General features: G+C 39.6%; 1 protein-coding gene across 3 annotated transcripts; it reads right to left on the bottom strand.

Moving 5' to 3' along the window:
- Positions 1–1,299: 1,299 nt before the first annotated feature.
- On the bottom strand, positions 1,300–23,269 carry LOC139915383 (otoferlin-like). Of its 3 annotated transcripts, none has more exons than XM_078289358.1 (41): positions 23,224–23,269; positions 22,436–22,562; positions 22,173–22,227; positions 21,918–22,049; positions 21,708–21,770; positions 21,510–21,594; positions 21,249–21,408; positions 20,781–20,967; positions 20,300–20,486; positions 19,665–19,888; positions 19,165–19,273; positions 18,266–18,446; positions 17,710–17,830; positions 17,399–17,499; positions 17,203–17,293; positions 16,991–17,107; positions 16,705–16,857; positions 16,366–16,555; positions 15,878–16,002; positions 15,520–15,654; positions 14,245–14,406; positions 14,015–14,134; positions 13,445–13,606; positions 13,099–13,261; positions 12,511–12,584; positions 12,273–12,299; positions 12,023–12,154; positions 11,843–11,909; positions 10,471–10,556; positions 10,089–10,226; positions 9,689–9,826; positions 9,329–9,456; positions 8,961–9,131; positions 8,506–8,666; positions 7,857–7,999; positions 7,663–7,751; positions 7,326–7,424; positions 6,884–7,125; positions 6,341–6,519; positions 5,768–5,868; positions 1,300–1,480 (listed from the first exon to the last, which is right to left on the bottom strand). In XM_078289358.1, the coding sequence occupies exons 1-41, from the start codon at positions 23,267–23,269 to the stop codon at positions 1,300–1,302; spliced, it is 5,352 nt and encodes a 1,783-aa protein (XP_078145484.1). The 3 variants fall into 3 exon arrangements, with proteins under 3 accessions (XP_078145484.1, XP_071760094.2, XP_071760095.2); XM_071903993.2 differs by lacking the exon at positions 1,300–1,480 and adding an exon at positions 4,728–4,908 and having other exon boundaries at positions 10,471–10,586; positions 11,837–11,909; XM_071903994.2 differs by lacking the exon at positions 1,300–1,480 and adding an exon at positions 4,728–4,908.
- Positions 23,270–23,649: the final 380 nt, after the last annotated feature.

The following is a 23,649-nucleotide window of genomic DNA, read 5'->3' as shown; positions in this document are numbered from 1 at the left end:
CTGTGTCCGCTGAGCAACACTGGAGAGGTCTACTGTTTCTACTGTAACACTGGTGTGTGCATGAACAGACAGATGACACACATGATTAGAGAAGTTGGTTGTTGTCAGTTTATTCACAAATTCCAAGTCATACACTTACTGCACACTGTTGACCAAGAAATATTATTACTTGTGTAAAACAGTCACAATAAATCAGCACAAACGTTAACAGTCATTATCTTGACAAAAAGAAAAAAGAAACTCAAGCAAGAAAAAAATAAGAATTGTCATTGTGGAATAACAAAATATGCACCACCACATTGCAACAATGTATTTAAAGGATAAGTACAGTGATTTTAAACTTATATGTAATTTGTCTCATACATACCTGTAGTACTTGGACCCACAGACAATATTGACTCCAGATTCAGCTGTTGGTGGAAACGGTGAGCTCCAGTGGAAGGCCTCTTGCTGCTAACAATGAGTCCAAATGGGGTATGTCAAAATATCTCCAAAAAAGACGTTTGTAGGCTCCACAGGGGAGTTGAGAGTAAACATGACACAATTCCACCATTACGCACACTTTGACTAATCAGGAAATCACAGAACTATTTTTCTTTGCCGCAGCACAGTCTGCTGTGGGGAGAAAGTGCGTTACTGCCGCCTTGATCGAGTTTTGCGGACCGTCAGGTCAGATTGTAAATAATTGCACATGGAGACGGGTAGAGTTTGGTAGAAGACTATCCACTGGGTGGAAATAGTGCGATGCTGCTGCTTTCCAGACTGTGGATAGAAATACGTCGGTTGGTCGCCATATCGTTTTCACAGACTGGCTTTTTTGGAGAGATTTTGACAAACCCCATTTGGCCTCATTGTTAGTAGCAAGAGGCAACGGAGCTCGCCGTTTCAACGGACAGCTGACGCAGGAGTCATTCTCTGTCGGTCCAAGTACTACAGGTATGTAAGAGACAAATTACATATAGGTCGACAATTGGCATACTTATCCTCTAAAGACATTGTTGCAATGTGGTGGTGCATGTTTATTATTCCACAATGACAAGGAGTCAATATTCTCTGCAGGTCCAAGTACTACAGGTATGTAACAGACAAATTATATATAGGTCCAAAATTGCCAAACTTATCCTTTAAGCGATTATATGTCAGTATATTATATTAGAGTAATAGCCATTGTCAGTAATTGAATGATGAGAGCGAGATTGCCTTATTGCATGGCTGTTCTAATAACACTAATAATCTATGATTTGTAGAATTCTTTTGTCAAAAATACAAAGACGCGGGTGATACATAGCTGAGGATATCTCAAGCCCCCAGCATCTTCTTCACCATGTATCCTGGCATGTTGTAGATGAACAACCCCAGGATGGCCAACAGCAGGAGGACCAGGACGATCTTGATGGTCAGCCACCTGTACTGGTCACAGATCAGGTGTTTTGCAGCTTTGAAGGGAATGAGGAACCAGAGCATGGCAATGTCTGGACGGCTGATGGAGCACACAGATAAATAAACAGTTGGTTAGACAGTGCCAAAGCCAGTCAACAGTACAAATGATATATAATAAGGTGTATACAACAAGAATATTGCTGCTACCAAGTATTGATACAACCCGAATCCGACTTACCTCCCCACCAAGTGTGACATCCTTGTTGGTGCGGAGGTTGGATGGAGATGGGTATGATAGACAGTCATGTGTTTGAGCCCCATAATTATTGATTGTATGTATTGTTTGTATTGGTATCATAAGTGAGAAGGCATGCAGGGTCAATGAAGAGACCTTTCCACTTCCCGTTACTCACTTATACATACAAATACAAAGACAAGGGCACGTAACACACAGATGAGAAGAAGTGAAGTTCATGGTTCAGAAGTCAATTTATTCACAAATTCAAAGTATCATGCACAGTTCAACTGCAACACTTACAAATAAACGTGAATGTAACTTGATACAATAAATCAAGCAAGAAAATCTGAATTCCAACACAAGCCAACTGGACTAAAAACTCTCCACCACATTGGATTAATTTGCTTTAATCAAATATTTAACTGTTGTTATATCATTTTAATTCTTCTATTGTATGGCCAACTGATGGCCATTCAATTTTGTAGATGAACAATGGGTGTTGAATGGGTTTAATGGGAATAGATTCACAAAATGTTGCATACAGAAAACCAAATTTCAAGAAAAAGACAAAACTGGTGTTACAATGGTTATCACACAACAGTAGCAATACGCTGAGATGTGTACTCAATAGCCTGCATTAATAATCAACTGATAAGAAGATTCCTTATAGCACTGCTATTCTAATAGTGCTCATATAATAATACATCAATTCTTCTTTAGTCAAATGGCAAAAAAAAGTGCAAAGACATTCCCAAGACTAAAAGACATACTAATTACTGAATGCACACCCTTTGTAATAAGTTATCTTCTGCTAGTTTAACTTAGGCCCCCATCATTTTCTTCACCATGTAACCAGGCATGTTGTAGAAGAAAAGAGCCAAGATGGCCAGCAGCAGGAGAGCAGTGACAATCTTGATGGTCAGCCACCTGTACTGGTTGCAGAGCAAGTGTTTTATGGCTTTGAAGGGAGTGAGGAACCAGAGGAGGGCAATGTCTGGACGGCTGGCAGAGTACAGAGATAAATAACAGTTGGTTAGAATAACCATATGATCAGATCCCATCAAACGATCATCTTGCTCTTTCTCTTTCATTCACATACTGATGGCATGGAAGGAAACGTTTGTTTTCATGCAACTTTATTCACAAAGTCATATGCCGTATGCTGTTGACCAAGAAATGCAAATGAAAATTCATATAAACAACCACAATAAATCAGTGCAAACGTAACCAGAATATGGACAAAAATAGTTCAAGAATAACGTCAACTCAAAAATCGCAAATCCAAATCACCACATTGCAAGATTGTGTCTAGTTAAATACACAGCAGCATTACTACAGGGATGGTGAGATCAGATAGTTGGTTCCTTTGAGATTCGGTGTCAAGCCTTTGCTGCAGCCTCTTTCAATTGGAGCGTGTTGGTTTTCTTGCCTTGGTTTCCTCTTGATCAAGTGAAATGTACACTCAGTGAGACTTAAATTCGACTGATTGAAAAAGGTTCCTCCTCTTGATGAACTCCATGGTTAAATTAGTAGTATGTTTGGGGACGGGATGTCTTGTTGCATAATGCAGTTTGGGGATCTTTTCTGGGCATTCATCTGTTGTAGCCATCACCAGTTAACTCATCAATAAAGACCCATTACAATCCCTCCACCATGCGTAACATATCAAGTAGTATACTTAGGATCTTGTGAATCTTCCTCTTCTTCCGCACTTTCATCTTTCCATCATTGCAATAACGTTTGTCTCACCTGGCCATAAAACAAGCTTCCAGAACTCATCAAGACCAGTTTTGTACTTTTTTTTTTTTTGACAATTTCCAATTTGACCCTTGTTCCCGGTGCTGATGAGAGGTTATCATCTGGAAGAGTTGGCTCTTTAATTCTGTCCTTCACCAAGTATCTTGGGATATTTTGACCCCCTGTTCTTTGGAGATTAGGTGTCATCTCTGGAACCAATGTTCTTGAGTTTTTCTTCACAACCCTTATGATTTTTCCGTTATCGGTCACTGTTGTCTTTCTTGGACAGGTTGAGGTTGGATGACTGCTTACTCCTCCAGTAGTTGTTTCCTTCAGAGATTTTCTTTGTTTTTCATCCTCACAATGCCTTGCTTTCCAGTTATGGAAAGCTCTCTCACCTCCAGCTTGGTGTGCATTTTATAGCTCAAAAATCTGAATCTACTGGCAACCAGAAACAAAACCTTTATCTTCAGAATATGAAACATGTTGAAATATGGTCATTGAAAACACCTGACCCAAATTTGTACAAACCCTTATGCTAAACTGAAACTAGGGGACTGGAGACTATGAATGTAATTTTTCAAATATTGTTTCACATGTGTGCAAACATGACATTCTGCACTGTAAATGTGTACTCATCATTTGGTCTGTAATGTCAATTTGACCAAAAGACAGCAAAAATTGTCAATCACTATCCCAATATCTTTGCCACTGACAAATACAGAGATGGAGATGTTACCATAACACCCTACACTGGTAGTGAATTTTATCATGAATAAAAGATTGCGTTCATTTGCCATGGTGTTGTCATGACTTTGAAAGCCTACCGGAGACTAGTCAATAGAGTAGGCTTTCTGGTCACACTTCATTTGGATTGTCCAATGCTGATACTCAGCTTACAGTCAAGTGACCATAATGTGTCACTAAGAAGCCTACTGAGTTTCAGGTAACACAAAAGGGCACAAAGCAGTCTACAGATATCCAATGTCTGGGTTAGGGCTAATGTTAGAGTTGGGGTTAGGGTTAGAAATAGGGTCAAGGTAAGGTTGGGTTTAGGTTTTTGGGTTAGGCTAAGGTCTGGGTTTGGGTTACATAGTCTGTAAAGATGCAACAAATAGGCAAGTGACACTTTAAACACCTGATAGTTATTTGAGACTATCTGAAAATCTGACTGCTTTTTTTATCTCTATGGTTCATGGTATGACTCCTCGTCTACTTAAATCCACAAGTTTGTTGCTTTTTTTGGTTTTAAAAAGGGTATGATTGAAGAGGGACTATAGATGGGGGGAGCGGAGGTAGGGAAAATCTAACTAGAAGTCAATCCGGTTAGTGAAATCGCTGGAAGCTTCTGCGTAGGTGTCCGAGCATCTTCTCAAGCACCCATCATTTTCTTCACCATGTAACCAGGCATGCTGTAGAGGAAAAGAGCCACGATGGCCAGCAGTAGCAGAACGGTGACAATCTTGATGGCCAGCCACTTGTACTGGTTGCAGATCAAATGTTTTATGGCTTTGAAGGGAGTGAGGAACCACAGAAGGCTGGTGTCTGGACGGCTGGAAGGACAGAAACACAGATGTTTAGCAATACCGCCTCTAAGCCACATACTGTAGCCCACCCTACTGTTGCTCTCTATGTAAGTCAATTTAGATGTAAATATAGTTGAAATTACTGAAACAAAGATATAGCAAAAGGTAAGAAAGAAAAACTATGCATTTTGAGAATTCAAAGATGATACTAGGTAGAAATATATAACAGAAATGAAGAAACACCAACTTACCATGTAAACCAAGAAGATCCTTGGTTTAAGTCCAGAACGCGGTTGTAGTAAATTCGTAAAGATGTCTTTCCTCATGTCATGAAATTGATTATCATTGTATTTTATGAGTTTAAAGTTATTTTATTATAATTATTTTTTTTATGTCACAAAGCTAGGTTCTTTTTTATGATTTATTTACATTAGATTTTACGTATTTATTTTGTTTTATTGAACTTGATTGCATTAGGTCCTATGTTGGAGTTGGGAGTGTTGAACATTTTTTGGACAATGGACTTTGCAGCTGGACTTGAAGTTGTGTGTGTGTGTGTGTGTGTGTGTGTGTGTGTGTGTGTGTGTGTGTGTGTGTGCGTGTGTGTGTGTGTGCATGTGTGTGTGTGTGTGTGTGTGTGAGATAAGCAAAGCATAGCCTACTTCCCGTCCAGTCTGCACCCATTTTATATTTATAAAGTTTCGAGTTGAGCGCACCAGTCCTTTACTGTATGTTGTGTGTGTGTGCGTGTGTATAAGTATGCTAACTCGGTAGAAGAGTAGAAACCAAAGAATAAATTAAAGCAAACAGTGACGTTTGAGAAAATAGGTCAAAAGAATGGTCAACAATGTGAAAGACGAAGATGTTGAGAGAACATCTTCCATACTTGGGTTTCTCTAGCGGCTCTGGTTCGTTGCGTCCTTCACCAACTGGGAATTTCTCAGCTTCCTCTCCTGTCAACAGGTGCAGCTCCGCTTCCACTTTTCCCTGCAAAAGACAAACAAACTCTCAGTCATCATTGGGTTTACGCTACAGATTGCAGTCTGATTTAATGTTACAAGTGTTATTCATACTAGCAACGACTAAAGTTTCCTCTTGGAGTGTCCCCTTCCCAGTCCCAAAGCCCAACAGATCAAGCTTTATCAAACATCACACTCTTAAATTGGACAAACGGTAGAGTTCTAGTATATTTATCATTCAACTCATGTTAGAGTCGTTTCGCTTCGTTTTCACTTGTCACTTGTCATTTTTTGTACAAGTTTTTTACTTTGTTTTGGATTGTTCTAATGGAATTTCTTTGATACGTTGATTCACTAAGAACTGTTTTGTTTCATTTGTATAGGGCATCATTTTTTAAGATTCAAAATTCACCATCTACACCTATTCCTGCAATATACTACGTTTCAATATACGTTTCAATTTTGTTCAGTCATGACCATTTTGGTTTACTGTGACCTACCGTGAGTTCAAACTCATCATTTTCATCTCTGGCCACAAATGGCCACCAGCCTTTGATCCTCTTCTGTTTGAAGATGGAGACCATGGGCATCTCTGCTTCATTTGTCACCATATCAATGCTGCACTGCTTGGCAGTCTTAGCACCACGTGGGAAACGGTTCAGGTCCAGCTCGATTGCACCTATGAAAAGAGACAATTGAATTGTTTTGTTTAAAACGCATGAAAGGTTAATTGGCATAATCAAGAAAAAGATGAAGAACTCTTTAATAAACTATTGACCCAGTTCTTAAATAGAAAACACCTGAAGAGTTCTATTCCAAAGCACAACATATTCATTTTGGAAAAAAAAAAAACATTACCTCACATTCATCATTCAATACCTCTAAAATATAAAGAATCCAATCTGTAAAGGTGTAATTATTTTGTCAACCAAGCACATAAGTTACCTACTATCCTTTGAAAAGCACCACAACTTGCTTTAATTCTGTGTTACCAATAGGGATTGATTAAGGCAGAGGTTATTATAACTGATTGACCACTGCACCTAAGAAGTCATCTGCAGAGAAATGGTCAGCGTCCCACACTTGAAGATTGAGACGAGCTGGGATCTTGTACTCGGTCTCATCCCAGGCAAACATGGACTCCTTTTTTGAGATGACAATCTTCTCCTCAGCCATGAGGTAGTCGAAGGGGTAGACAAAGCGCCAGTTGAAGTTGCCTTCCCCTGTGATGGAGTGGTAGTGGACGTCGGTGTCCTGCTTGTCCTCCTGCTGCCCTTTCAGCCAACTGTTACAGAGAGGAGATGGTGAATACATTTACAACCCGGGTAGGTTGTTGTCACAATTAGAATAAAATCTTATCCAATTAGCATGCATTATGAATTTGCCTTAGTGAAGTGGTGCACATAAAACAAATACAGAAAAATAGACAGAAAAAATAAAAATACATAAGGATAAAAGAAAAACACATATCTGGCCTATAATTACCCTCGCACAAATATATCACTGGACTTCTCGCCAGTGAAGATATCATCATCCTCTAGAACGACCTCATCTGTGTTCCAAACGATCACCCTCAGTTCAAACCTGGAGACATGCACAAAAGAAAAGTTGTCGACAACATATATGATGACACATTGGTTAATGGCAGAAAAACAATTTACGTAGTGTTCGAAGATGTTCCTATGGTTACCTAAGATTTCTGGCCCTGACTGTACTGTCCTATGCAGCAAGCCCCACCCATCTGGAACCTAGATAGGCTAAAACAAACTGTAAAAATGTCTTTGTAAATGCTATTTGACCCAGGTGTGATTAGTAAACATACTTCTTTGGTTTCCTTGGTGCAATGTCAAGGGCAGGTCCAGGGGCAGTCATATCTTTAGGGAACATATCCACCCACATCTCAATTCTTCCCTGAAAACAATTAAACACAAGGAAACAAAATGTTTAAGTATGCAAGCACAGCTTTTTACTCACTCGTGGCAACAAAGACGTTGGAGTATAGCCAGCATGACGTACTTGTTCAATTCCTTGCTTATCGGGGTGGAGGAGTGGTCTGGTCTCCACATGTTCTGGGATCAGTTTGCAGCCGACCCGCGGGATTTCCTCCCAGTGCCTCAACACTGTCAGGGCCAAGTGTTCATCTGTCTGCTTCTTCAAACCTGCCAAACATCATCAAATAAATCCAAGTATACAGCCAAATACTGTTTCTTTGTTTCTTTTGAAGTGAGATGCTTTGTTACCCTAAGGGTTTTTTTTTTATCTCATCTGCACACTGTGTATTTTTTTTCCTCTTCTTTCTGTGCTTCGTCACCTTTATAGATGCAAATAACAGAACTAAACTAAACCTGACTTTACCTGTGGGGGTTGTTTTGTGTTACAAAAGACAACAGGAACAGAGGCTTGTGTTTTTGACACAAGAAGACATATTTATGTGGTGTAATTCTATCTTTTACTTCACTTGAAATCACAACTTTGCATTTACATTTTGGGTATTTAGCTGATGCTCTTATCCAGAGTGATAAATAATAAGAATAAAATCCTGTATCATCAACATTCCAAGCAGCCAGTACTAAGGAGAGCACACCTCCCATAGAGACATTTTACATGTCTCCTGGTAAGCATTCAATGGGAGAAACAAAATGGTGCGAGTGACAGCAAACCATACCATTTTCATCCTCTATCTCAGTCGCCGCCATGAAGACACGGTTCGCTACCTTCACCCTTCCTCCAGGCCCGTAGTGAGGCCCGTCCAGCTTGCCGTCCTTGCACAGCTTGGCCAGGATCTGTGTGGGTTTCATTGGGTCCCGCCATACATTGTAGCCATGGCTGCAGAAAAGAGCAAAAGGAATGAAAGTCACATGAAACATAATGAATGCTTTAAAACTATGATGACCTTAAACAGTGATCTTATGCATCTTTTGTGGGAAAAGTTGACATGTGTGCCAGATATGTGGGGTTTGCCATGTAGTGCACATACGACTATGTGCACTAAAGATGCTGTAAAATCCACCTATCCAGTATTCCAAGCAGAATAAAACAAATGCTAAGAATTATTTACAACTACAATTTGTCCACAGTCTGCTCCACACTTCTACAGGCAAGTCGTCCTTTGCTTCTTACATGGCGTAGTTAGATGCAACACCACATGTGGCTCTGTGTTTGCTGTAGAAGCGGTTCTCAAGGTCAATTTTGGTTTCTCCAATCAGATCGTCAGTTCCCACCAGGTCCCAGTCAAAAATTGACACCGTTAGTGTGGAATCCATTGGGAATGTGGCTTCAATGTCAAAGGATCTGGTAGGAAGGGAAACATAGTATTTGTTATATTTTCATACATATTTAAGACATCAACAACTTCCTTATAATAATGACTACTACTACTATTACTATAATAATAATAATAACTTTGTAAAATCATCTACAAAATTAATTTTCAGGAATTTTTCTGCAATGTAATGTACCTTTATCAGAAAAATAGCCTTTCTACTTACTTGCCAAACAAAGGGTTCAGTTGTTTTGAGATGTAATTCTCTTTGTCTTTGATCTCTGACTTTCCCAGTTTGATTGCAATGTATGGATCTGCTTTCCCATTTATGTCTGCTGGATGCAGATCAGTCGCCTACCAAAAAAGATTTTCAAATTCATGTTCATACAAATAGAGCTGGGTGAATTGACTTATTGTCATGGGATTGTGGAAAATTATAACTTTTAAATAACACTATGAACTTGATAACGCTACTTATTCATTATCCTTACAATTGGAGATTCCCTTCATGATACACAGTAGTATATTTACAACTGTATTCACCTTAAAAAGCAGTGAAAAAAACAGTGTAGAGTACATAACCTACCCTGATGACATAGACACGGACGAGGATATTAATGGGATCATTGTGAGGGATGTTCTGGAACATTCCCATGTTGGAGTCGAAGCCCATATCTCTGGACATATCATCTGACATCGACACTTTGTACATGCACAGTGAGCCCTGACACACACAAAGATACACAAACACGTGAAGGGTTACATTGCAAAATGTAAAGTATATCCATTTTGGGGAAAGAAATGTTACAGAATATTCATTGCACAATTGATTATGTCATCTAAAGCGGCAACAGTCTTCAGGAATAATAATCCATAAAGAGCTTGATTTTCACTGGATATCAAATTTAGATATAGACAAATAATGTAACTAAAACCAAAATAACTGAGTGATTTACTGTATATCACACTAAACAATCCATTCTTACTTTGAATTTTCCAATAATTCTGTCCTCATCTGCCATGTTCTGCTCCTCATCATCGCCGCCCTTTCCCCTGAACAGGTTAAAAGTGTGCAGCCAGTCTTCGAAGTTGTCATATTCGCTCTCCAGTTCCTTGGGATACACCTTGTGTGGAAGCACAAAATGAATAAAAACATGAATTGAGTATTTTATGATGCCATTGTTGAGTAAAGTGGCACCTTTTCATGGTTTGGACTTCCACCTGTCTGGTCTTGCCATGTAGACTGTGTACATCAGCTGTTGTGTGGCAAGCAAGTTTCCTCCATCCTATTCTATTCTATTGTATTTTTGAACAAGCTTTGAGACGGTTCTTTCAGCAGTGTAGTAGGTGCTAAGAACATTTCAGTACCTTCAGCTCATCCAGTTTTGGCTTCCTCTTCTCTGAGAAATCAACAGGCTTCTTCTTTTCCTTCTTTCCTTTTCCTCTCTTGGTGCCTTTTACAGGAGAGTCATCAGGTTTGATATCTGAGTACAGGTTAGCGGCGAGGGTAGAGCGAGGGGGTGGGGGTGGGGGGTTGCAGGGTAAGGGAGCAGAGCACTCGAGACATGAATTCCACATGAAAGTTGCCAAACCAGCTGCTTTACTGCAATACAGCAAGCATAGTATTGAACTGTATACTGTTGCAGTATACAGTTCAGTGGGGATACTTGATTGGATGACAGGATCCTCTGGGGAGACAACAGCTGGACAGCCTCGGTAAAGACTTCCAGCTCACAGCTTGGCTGGTTCTTTTCATTATCATTGACAGTGAAACATTTCTTTCTGTTACTGTTCACATAAACATCTAGATTACACCATACAATAAATAATATATGCAGTATACACCATAGAATACTTACAGTGCATACTACATTAACATGCATAATGTATTATGGTAAATTATAAATATGTGATGCTATACAGCCTGGATGGCGCAGCATGTAGGTCCAGCTGGACACAATCTGATATACAGATGGTTCTTTGATAAAATTTAAACTTTATGCATGTTTCAAATGAATTTTATATCATTTTCTAAAATAGGTGTTCATCATGACAAATGATGCAGATTAATAAATCTGATTATTAATCTGCCTTGTATGCTCTTACAATGTTATTATCATAATTACTAATTGACAACTTTCATGGCAAGCATATGGCTAATATGCATCTGAGAGGGAGAAGTGGACGGGCCCACTGTGTGGAAATTTGGATTCATGTCAGCATCTACATGGAGGCATTCTTGGGCTATGAGACTTGCATAGGTTCACTTTGCACTGCAGAAGAGAACAACAGTCTGAGTTAGTGAGTTGATAAAAGATGAACATGCATGAACTTGGTTTGAAGGGTCAAATAACATCCGGGTGAAACAACTATTTGCAAATAGTTCTTTATGGTTTGTTTTATCCTGCTTTGGTGCCAGATGGGTGGGGCTTTCTGTAAAGGAGAGTACAATACTAGGATTGCCAGAACGTTTAGATTATCACAGGAAAGTATTTTAAAGTTAATTTTGTAGTTTTTTCAATGATTTTACAACTTACTTGACAGTAGGTGAGTCCTCCTCATACAATAAACCTCACTGATCTGGTTTCTAGCACGTTAAAACAAATACTAAGAATTATTTGCAGCTACTATTCGGCCCAGGAGGCACATGAAAGCACAAAATGGATAATACTGAACTTAAAATTTGACATAAAAACCCTACTCCAGTCCTTTTCAAGGTCTCATCTGGTTTTACCTCCACCATCTGCAAGATCCATGTCATCCTTGTCCTCCGAATCAGAAAGAGCTGCCTCTTGAGCCTTGAGAGCCTGTAGGAGCAGGATGTCATTTCTCAACTGTACTTATCAAGAGGGAAGCAAGATCTATCGTAACATCACAGTTTTCTCAAAGTACTTGAGTGAACCGTTTTCCTATCTCTCACCTCTGTCAGAGTTTCAATGGAGGCAAAATATTTGGACCACCAATCCAACATGCTCTCGTCAAGTTCCTCTTCTTCAATCTCGTCGCCCTTCTTCCTCTTCTTCTTTTTCCCTTTTCCATCCTTGTCATCGTCCTTTTATACAAACAGTGTTCAGCATCTTGTCAGTAAGGCTTTTACATTTCCCGAAACAACTTAAAATCTTTCGAATTCTGTCATAAAAGCAACCAAGGCACTTTCACATCATGCTTACCTCGACTTTGACCACGGCATCTGAGCACTAGGTAGAAAACCAGATTGGATAATGTGAAATCATGTAAGAACATTTTACAGTTCTAAAATATTCATCTTAATCTCCATCTGGTTGTCTCTTTACTCTCACTTTACTCTCTCTTGCTCATTTACATTGTTGTATGCTGTTAGTGTGCACATTTTGTATGTCAAGTTTCTTTCTTAGCCAGTTGGATAGATAAAAAAAAAATGAAACTCACAGAGTCCAGCTTGACCACGGTGTCCATCTTCTTAAAATTAGGCTCTTGTTCCAAACTGACAACAACAATTTCCTCTGAAAGATGAAACAGATAAGGAATGACACATTTCCCTGTTTTTGTACACATAAATACATTTTTACTCTTTTTTTTTTATGAAGCTGGCAATACCACAAAAGTGCTGCAGATAAACCAATGTTAATCACTACACTATTGTAACAATGTGTTCAACTGAGAGTGATAACAGTGACACAGATTTAACTAGCTGGACTGGTTACATGCTGTATGAGTTTACAAAATTAAACTGCTGCTTGTGGTGAGCCACCATGAGAGTGTTTATCTATATTATCATTAACTTTCATACCTGGGCATCATGTCATAGTTCGGGAAAACACAGATCTAAAGGTCGATTTGCATGTATTTGCAAAGTAACAATAATACAGAGAAAACTATTTTGAAAAAAAATCTTCAATGAAATACAGTTAGTCAACAGAATCCTAAGACTACAAGTTGATGTACAGCTTCTTCCGCTGGGTATTGCCCTGTTGTGTAATATGACTCCAGGTTTTAGTTTATAAAAGGCCAGCCTACCTGTAGTGGACCAGTTGTTGGCCTGCTTGTCCGATGCCCTGTGGATGAACTTCCGCAGGCTGGTGACAGCATGGGAGCCAACCAGGGTGTAGCGGCCGAAAGCCCTGCAGTCCACCACTCGGATGTTCAGCGGCGGGTGGAGCAACTCATTCTCAGGTAAGTCCTGACAAACAAGTTTGAGTAGCAAGTATAATAAATGTGCAGGAATTTCTCTTTGTGACACTGGTGTAAAGACAATAACTTAAGGACAAATAACAACAGCTGACACAAAATTCGAATCAATTTTAAAATAAAATGTGAAAGCGAGTGAGTGAGTATTATTGGAATGATTTAAATGATAGAGTACCACTTCAAACCACTTGACAAGAGTGCTGAAGTTGGGGTTTTTCTTGTAGTTCTGGATGAGGGCGGACTGGACTCCCTTGCCGGCACATTCTATGTCCACACGAGGCCGGTCCACCTGGGCCAGGTTGACCCTCTTCAGGTCCCTCAAGCCCCAGAACAGCACCTGAAGAATAGGGATGGTCATTCACACTTATGCTAGTTACTACTTTGTTGCTGCTTGCTGAAAATTACATAACTGCAATTTTGATGTTTTTCTTTTTCTTGCTTGAATTTAAAGTGTACATGGTCATTTTGGTGTTAACGGTTGAGTTTCATGACCGTTAATTCCTTAAAACCTGTTAAATCCCCATTATATTATTTAAAAAATACATGTAGATGGATAAAAAAAATAAGCATTGTTTTCTTCATTCCTGAGTAAATATTTTTTGCAGATACAAAGTTACTGTCACACAATATTGGCATGTTTTAGACTGGTAATTACAAGTCAGTTACCAAGCCCTCTCTCAATCCATTACATTTCACATAAGTATAAATCACACTGTTCATGTTAACGCTAAAACAAAGTCTTCACCTCAATCCTGTACTTGCTGAGGACGGGCCTGATGCCCAGTGGTACAGGCAGGATCGGGCCGCGGTCCATATCTGTGGGACCGTCTATGGGAGGCAGGTCAGCTTTCCCATTGGGGCCAATCTGACAGATGACAAAAGAAAGCTTTATTAAGCACTTACTCTCAATATGGTCTTCCAGTGAGAATGGTCATGATGCAAAACTAATCTCACAACTAACTTTGACAGACTAACCTGCAGCAGTTCAAAGGCTGCCAGCATTTCTCCGGCGGTGCAGTTCCCGCGGTAGATCTGATAGTACTCCAGTTGGGGAGGGAAGCGCGGAGGTCCATAGTGTTCGTCCGCCATCTTAACAACAGGCTTGGCAAATGTTCTGCCCATAAAGTCAGCTTTGCCCTGGAATTAAATGGTAGAAGAAGAGAAGGTACGTAGTGGGGATAAATCTAAGTTAAACAAAAGTCCAGACCACAAACTCTGGTCTGAATATTTGAAAGAATGGTCTTTTAAAAGTCATCAATGTTCATGTTACAACAGCTTTACAAAAAAAAAAAAAAAAAAAATTCAATATGGTCGCTCATAATACGTCATTGATCATTTGATATACCCTACCTACAGGGAGAAACATGGCTTGAGATGCACATGTTTCCAGGCAGAGAATAGACAAAGGAGCAATGAAGACAAAAGAGCAAAAAAAACAAAAAAAAAAAAAACAAAAACAAGATACCTAACATAACCAGTGAACTGCAAAACAGGAAATCAAGTATTGCTATATCTCTCTTGCAGTTAGTGGTTATAAAGAGTCCAAAGCTCTACGGTGACAACATACAAAAAGCACAAATTTCATTTAAAGGAATGCAACAGGCATAAGTCGATCAAGGGGACACCATCCGTCCTCATGAACTGCTGTGAATTAACACAAAGTCCGCTGATACATATCTTATTCCTCTTGCATGCCTTTGGATATACAGTGCAATCTACTCTGCACACAGTACAGTGCCTCTACAATACTTCAAACCATCAGAATCCACACTCTACTTATCCAAAGGGTCATCCAAAACAATGGTGTTATTCATAGGAGCAAATATAGAATTGTCAGTCAGCAAAAGCATTCTTTCAAATATAATTCATATCAGGTTGCTAAAGACAAAAGTGGTACATCTTAAAAGGTTACTAAAAAATCACTCAGCCAACTTACAAAGCAAAATAAATATAACATAATACAGATATTGTGTGGTATAACTTACACATCGATTAAACTTTCAATGGTATGAATAATCAAATTACAGTGTATTATTGAAATGCAGAAACTCATTCGTATTTGAATGACATGTTTAGCCTTACATTTCAAGTGGAAGACAGACACACTCTTACATTATTGAGATGATCTGAAGAGCAAGGTAAGGTAAGTAAGGTGTTGCTATCTGGAAATTCAAGCTGTGTGAAGTTAGACTGTTTGCTCCCATTAATTCAGATGGAAACAGAGGTGCCTCTATTCAAAACCACCCTTACCACTGTGTCCTGGTCATAGATTTCAAGGACAATAATAGGAGGGTCGTCCCGCAGTTCGCTGGCCGTTCCAAACAACTCCACGTTCTCAAAAACCAGCAGCTGGTCCCATGTTGGGCAGAGAGTCTCAGCCAGCACCTGGGAAGAAATGCAAGAAAAAATTCTTTCAGACAACTAATTTGAAGTACTCCAATTTCAGTGAGCATCCAAGATTAAATGACGCCCTTTACATTACAACTATAAAACCAAATCTCTGTCAAAACTCTTAATAAAAGTGTGGGACCCACTATGAATCAAATTGAGGGACTTTTGAGTTGACTTTTGACCTTGTATCCTAAACAAGCTTTTCTGGCGCTCTCACCTCAGTGACCTGGCTTTGTGTGGAGAAGAAGACTCTGGCAAAGGGATCAGACAGGCCTGTGCTGTCAGCGGCAAACAGGCTGCGAGCCTGGTACATATGGACCCTCAGCTGGAAGATCTGCTTCACTGTGGAGAGATATAGAAGCTCAGAAAATTAATCCATTACTCAATAAATCACTTATAATGTATATTGTTCATTTGAAAAGTTAATTTTGCAAATGTTGGAATTATCTTCATTCAAGTTCATTATTCTAAAATATGGAGGATCAGGTCATCAGGTATCATTATGTCAATTGCGAACTCAAGTTATCAATTAATTACCAATATGTTTTCATTTTGTTCTATCAATCATTTTGTAAGAGTAGGTGTCAATTTTTCAAATGTTTTAGAGCGAACATCTTCACGTCGTACTGTGAATGCAGTTCATATTGAAGATGCATGTATGACTGGTTGTAATATGTGCTGTTGTGAATTGGATGGCACCCTTACTCATGTAGGTGAGGCTGATGGGAGGTGAGGATGGCAGGCCAGGTCCTTTTGACAACTTGTTCTCCTCAAAGCCGTTGGGCAGGCCGCTCAGGTAGTCTTTGCGCTGTCTGCTCAGACCCAGCCACAGATAAATCTCTATCTTGGCCTGCACCGTCCAGCCAGCAGGCCCAAAGCCTTTCTTACCAGGGATCTTTGATATATGAGAAAAAAATAAATAAAATTATGAAAAACAAAATCATTTTATAGTGGCAAAAAAAATCATGGTTACAAATAATAATGGTGCTTAGCAGACTGAGTGCCTTTTGATTATTTTACAATTGAGAGTGAGTGCAGACTCACCCTCAGAAAGATTGTTTTGACTTTGCCGCAGTCCTTTCCAGTCTCTTCCTCCAAATTAGAAAAAAGGATGTCTTTGGAAGGGACACGGGCGTAAGCAATACGCTTTCCATTGCTTATCATCCATATGAAGACATCAGGAACGCTGTGTTGAGGCTGAAGTAAAAGAAATGTTACATGAATTAAATATTTCACCTTACCCTATTATTCAAATAACCACTTTGAAACATGCAACAACAATACCACGTGCATATGGTGGACACATACAGTATAATGCTGCATATCTTACTTCATCAGCCAAGAAGCGCAGCTTTAGGAGGAAGTTCTGAGCCAGCTTGATTTTATCCCTCACTGTGCTTTTCTTCACCTGTGTCCTCATGGTCTTTGCCTGCTGGCCTATGCTCTCCTAAAAGCAGAAACAGCCCGGCATTTAGCATGCAGATACAAATATTTACAATACAAATGTAGAAGAAAAACACGGCTCCTTTATGCTTGACATACCACTTCTGCCATGCACAACTTCAGTCTCTCCCTGTCGAGCTTGGTTCTCCCAGACTGATTCTGGTCCTTGTTTGCCAGCGATAGAAACTGACTGAAAGAATTGGAGCTCAGTCAGTTTGAAAGTCTATTATGATCCATTAAATGATAAAACAGCTAGTTTTTTTATAATATGAAGGGGAAGTTTGTAACTAAAGACCTGCATCCATGGCTGAGTTCCTCCAGGACGCCCCTAAGCCTGCGCTCAGGATAGGCCTTTTCTGTCTTGATGATCTCTTGCACATCATTCAGACCGTCCTCCTGTAGAAGCAGTGGGATATGTTTGCATATTGATAATAATAACAATGCACCACCAGCTCAATTAATGGTCTTTCCTCATTAAGGCTCACTCGGCAAAAGTCAGGAACCCTATTCAACTCCCAACAGACAAATTAACAAAACTCCTTAGACAACTGATTGGTGTGTTTTTTTCATACTATGCTTACTGTATTTGTAAAGTGTATGACTTGCCAGTTTATGTGCAATGTTGTCTATAATGTTGGCGTTGTACAGCCTCCTTTTCTGGTCCTGCCACCAGCTCTTGATGTAGATGCATGGCTTCCTCTCAAAATACGGCAGGTGGAAGTAGTTCCTGTGGACACAAACCACATGACAGGAATAAGTTCAATCGAAAATAGAAAAAAATCACCTGGCTGCTTAAAAGTGGCATATATGCTGTGATGTTGATTGATGTGCACTTTTCCTATAAACTATATATCTAACAAAGTAAAGAGACTCAATGTGAAGGCTTTCATTCCAAAATGGTATGCATTAAATTTGGAAAAAATCCAATATTTTTTAAATCCTATCCTTAAAAATATTACAATTTCACAGGGAATGGTCTTATAATGACTTTAATTATAACCCATACTTGTTGCCAGAAATCATTTTATAAGAGGCACCTTATCAGGCATCAGTTTTTCTTTCAAATAGTAAATGATTTGATTGATTTTGGAATGAGCTCTTTCTATATTAGCTTGTTGTTCTGTGCACTGCCATTCTATGATGATGATATTATTGCTCTGACCGGTCAGTGATGACAGGTTTCATGGGAGGAGTGACAGCCACTGAAGTCAGGTCGTCGTCATCGTCCATCTCCTCCTCACTGGAGTTCTGGATCAGTTCAGATTCCTCCTCGTCACCATCGCCTCCCTTCCTCCCCTTTGTTTTCGGCTTGACGACCCCATCAACCTCGTTTCCATAGTTACCTGGCAATCAGCAACTATGTTAACAGTCACACCAAAAAAATGTGCTGTACTGACACCTTATGATGATGAGCAGGCCCAATTGGATCGGCTTTCATATGCACAATTTTTCACACGTTGGTGGCCTCAAATGGCAGTGAGAGGTAGCTGATTGAATTTTGAGCATGTCAATACCCAGAAATCATGTAACCTGATGTCAGCAAACTGCACACAGCACACTCATGTTTACCAACCCCACCGGTCTGTGATGCTTCATACCAAAGTCTATAAAAAGGGACGAATGAGGCAAGAGATCTAACCTTGGTGAGTCAGCCTTTCTCTGGACAGAGCCCTCGCTCACTGCTGTTTAGGCACAAGCTTTCTATTTTGCTCTTAAGTTTTGATTCCTCACTTCCTTTGTGCAGAGACTTCCTGCCAGTGACCATACCCAACACCAAAATTTCCAAATTTTGCAAATCTACCGTGTCTCAATTAGTGGGGATAGGATGCTCACCTCTATTGCAGCCCCACTTGGTGACAGGTGTATGTTTTACATAAAAATCTTGTATATTGCAGCTTTAATACTAAAAATGTTGCATAGAGAATTCACAGATTTCCACAACTTTTGTTCAAAAATACCACTGAAAATTAACTAAAATGTCCACAGATTCTGTTTGGGCCTGATGATGAGACAGTATCAGACAGCAGGACAGTATGATAACGACTAGATAGTGGAAATTACCTATGGCGACCTCAAAGCTGATGGGCTTATCACCAATCTTTCTGTCAATCATTGTGGCCTCGAGGAATGACCCAAAGAGAAAAAACTCCTCCATCTTCCCAGTGGCGGTCTGTGAACATGGACAAACAAATGTCAGTATCTGAGCTAAATTGTAACAGTAAATTGTTGAACTATAACAACACACTATGTAATCTAGTGTGCCCCGAGAATCCTGTAATATGAGCTATCTGACAGTCCTGGCTTGGCGAGAATTGAATCCCTCAGGACTCCCACAGAGCTTTGGGGTTACGGTCCCTCTGTGCTCAATTGAGTCTACTGTGTGACTTACATTGTCCTCCAACAAAAAAGAAGCCACATTAACGCAAATAGCGGGTTAATAATGCACCAGGTGGGCTATATAAAGATAATCAATAATTCAAAATAGCTTCATCACAATGACATGTCACCAGGAAAAACAATGGGATTCCTCTGCTTGGCTGCCCATCCAGGCAGGGACGCACCTCTGAGATGTTGGGCACTCCCTCCACCTGCACCTCTGTGGAGCTGGTAATGTCAGGCGAGGCGGTGTCCAGGATCTCCATGCCCAGGCTGATGAGCAGGCGGGCCCTGAAGGACACCCCCTCACCCAGCCCCTCATTCAGCTCCTGGTACTCGTCCATCAGGGTGTAGGTACGGGTGGAGCCATACATGTTCACCCAGGCGGGTCCCAGCGTGGGAAGAAAGCCTGAGAGATATAGAGTAAATGAGCATCTGAAAAGGTGCAACTTAAAGGTGAAAAGGTACTACTTAACTACTTAAGGTACTGCAGGTACTGGTTAGAAGGAAAAATGACTCATATGATAACAATTCACAAACGTTTAGAACTTACTCAATCTGATTCCATATCCAAAAGAAGCATTTTGAAGCTAACCTGAAGGATGCTTGCTTGTATTGGAAATGTGTGGAGACAAAAAGTTACCATCTACTACTAGCTAATGTCCAGCTTCAAACAATGTTTCAGTGATCCAGATTTCTTCTTGGAATACCTTATGTATCCAGTGCTAAGGCTATATCATTAAGGTTTTTGACATTTCAGAGGTTCAAATTTCCCTCCCCAAAATTTGATTAACCTTAAGACCAAGTCATCATGAATCACCTTTGTCTCCATCATTAGCAATCTTCCGCAGGTCAATGAAATGTGTTCCTATGGCCACATCGTTCACTTTATCTGAGTCGCGGAGCTGGAGCTTCATGCGTTTGCACAGTGGTGGAAACATCTCAGTGAAAACAATTTGCTCATTCCAGATGGGCTCATAGCAGCTCTTTTGAACTGACGTTTTCCCCTGTAATCACACATTACAATCACATGTATACTTGTTACAAAACAAGGACGGGTCCCATTCACTTTCAAATGAATCAATTCAAGTGGATTTTCTTTAAAATTTGAAAATTGAAAATATTTTGCCATAAAATAAGGTTCTTAGATCAAGTCTTTAAAGAAACTGTTGACAAAAAATGCTCTTATCATTAAAAAATGCATTGTAGTTTTGATTTATATTTTTACTTGGGTGGATTGAAAGGGAACTCAAGAGGCAATCACATTTGAGTGAAAGTGTGTGATCTTTGCTATCACTTACCTTCTGCCCAGCAAACTGGACTTGGACATAAGGATCAACCAGGTCCTTATTCTCTCCTATAAAGGCCTTTTTGACATTGGCCATGATGCTGGTGTTCATTCTGGGGAGTCCCTCTGCTCTGTAGATCTTCAGATAGTAGCGAGCCCACTGTCGCTCTGCAGGAACCCCTTCTGGTAACAGGAGATTGCTGAAGCAGGGATGGGAAAATGGTGAAATGGGTTAAAAATGGGTATTTTCTACATTAATTTAAAAATGCTGAAACAACAATTGTGAAGGATAAAGTAGTAATTTATGATATGAATCTTCTGTAAATAAATTCAGCTTCATAACAACACATATTTGTTTTCATGTTTATTCTTTGATCCCCATTAGCTGATGCCTTAGCAACCACTAGTCTTCCTGGGGTCCTTCCTGAGGATTTCATCTTTGCAAGAACAATTTATTGATGTTCAATAACATTTTATTTACCCCTCGATGTCATCTTCATCAGACTCATTGGCCTTGTGTGGAGTTTTTATATTGTCTCCTTTGGCCACAACTGCAATGTCACATTTAACGTAGCCCTTGCACCCCGCAGTGATGTCATCAGGGTCGGACAACACAGCCCATTTGTGGTAAAACTGATGTTCTGTAAAACAATAGAGAAAATAAATTCAACATACACTTAAATATCAGTATTGTCATCATACATGTGTAATTAAAAAAGCCTTATTTTCATGAATCCTTTACCTTGCTGGAAGTAGATTGTGCCGACATCCAGTTTGAAAGTTCCAACCAGTGTTCCACTACGCAGGAGGTTTTTGGAGTGGATTACCTAAGGGTTGGTTGAGGGAGTAAAAATTGATGTGAAACAGGAAAAACAATGTCTTGCAACAAACTATGGGAATAATATGAATCGGTTAAACTGTTGTGTGTTAAACAACTTACGGACAACTTCAAGATTTTGTCAAACATAACATCTGGAGGGACATGGAAGTCGAACACAAAATACTGGAAAAACAAACAAAAAAAACAAGTTAGGATTATAATGTTGGCTGGACGTTGACTTTGTATTTAGTTACATGTCAAACAATGCCGCATATAGATATGAAATATGTTTTAATGATTGATGTGATTGGCCCTACTATTACTGTTCACCTCATTGTAGTATGGGCAGTTGGTTGACTCCTTCATTGACGTGTATTTTTTATCTTCTCCAATCTCCACACAGACCACAGGATCCATGTTCAATCCCACCAGCTGTCTGGCCTCAATTACTGTCACACTGACCTGGAAATGAATGAATGAATGATTGATTGATTGATTGATTGATTGATTGATTGATTGATTGATGATGTAGATTATAACAAATCTTAAGGAACTGGGACAATGACTTTATTCTTATTCTCTTACTTGGTAATCCACTGGTCTTCCAGCACTCGGTTCCATCTTTATGTCTGGTTTTGATCTGTATAATAACAAAGTGTGACAATCGCTATGGTTAAGTCAAACTCATGTGAGTCCTAAGTTTGCTCAGTGATAACAAAATATAACTCATCTGAGCTACAGACACAAGCAGAGCCTTGTATCTATCATATTTGGCACGCAGGCTCTGGACACAAGCTGTATAAGAACAATAGGGTTAAAAGGAAATCCATATGCATGAAAGAACTCGCCTCTTATTGGATACATTGGTGGTGACGGCTGTGACTGAGGCCAGTGAGATGGTGTCAGGATCCGGGCCTCCTCCCATGAACATGCCCTGCCCATCCAGGTCCTCTGTCTCCAGAATAGCCGGCTCATCTGGAGATCACAGGAAAGATACACAATAAGGACAACCGGAATTGTAGCAAGAAAATAGTCCGCTACCTGAAGAATGGAGATCTTGAAAGCTCAGTACATACTTGCAATATGGAGCCCCCTGTTGAAACACTGTCTCCCCCCTGAAAGCTTTACTTACATTGTGATGTATTGAATTGAAGACTATTTTTTTCTGAAATTCATGCTGTGAGCTTTTGATACAAGTACTGACAATATGTGACAGCTGAACATGATCATACATGCATTTAAAAGTTGTAAAGAGTTGCAATATTTGTTAACACTGACAAACCTGCATTTGGATCTATTGTATGATTGGTTAAGAAAGTTCCAAAAAGCTTATTTTCCATTTACAAGTAAAATTATTCAAGAACATGTATGAGTTTATCCAAAATTTAGAAGGTCAAGCAACTGCTGCATAGTATCTTTCAAGACTGGAATCAAATTTGACAATGCATGAGAACACCTTTAGTGCTTTGGTGTGACAGAATGTGTTTTAGTGGGTGAAATTGGCTGGAGTTCAGAGGACTGGCATCATTAAGGGAAACCCTGACAGAAATGTAAGTGAACATGAGTTTGTAATATCAGCCTGCATTTCCCAGCCGCTTTGACCTCATCTACTGTCACACATCGTTGCTACTGATACCTCCATTCCTGTCCTCCTTGTGTCCGCGGTGCTTACTGCGCTTCATGGTTCAAAACAGGCCTTTTCTTGCTCTGTAAAGGAAGTTGATGGTGATCGTTTAAAAACTTTGCCTTCTATTATATTATTATTATATAAGAATATTATTATTCCTATAGATCTTGTACATTTGATGATTTAAAAAAATCAAGATTTTCAACTCCAAGGCTGAATTCATTGAAAACCAAATTAGTTTACTCATATTAACTCTTCATTGCCTATTCCTATTGCTAACTGCTCTCAAGAAAGTATTAAGAGCAACTGGAAAATTCCCTGAATTATTCAGAGAATTTGCCTTTTATCAACACATCAAACCCAGAATGTAGTTCAAAGTATCACAACAAAACTTGTACTTAAAACTTACAGATTACACAACATATTCAAGCATTG

This window comes from Centroberyx gerrardi, chromosome 17 (genome assembly GCF_048128805.1).
Source record: "Centroberyx gerrardi isolate f3 chromosome 17, fCenGer3.hap1.cur.20231027, whole genome shotgun sequence".
NCBI lineage: Eukaryota > Metazoa > Chordata > Actinopteri > Beryciformes > Berycidae > Centroberyx > Centroberyx gerrardi.
This window is presented reverse-complemented; position numbering and strand designations above follow the sequence as displayed.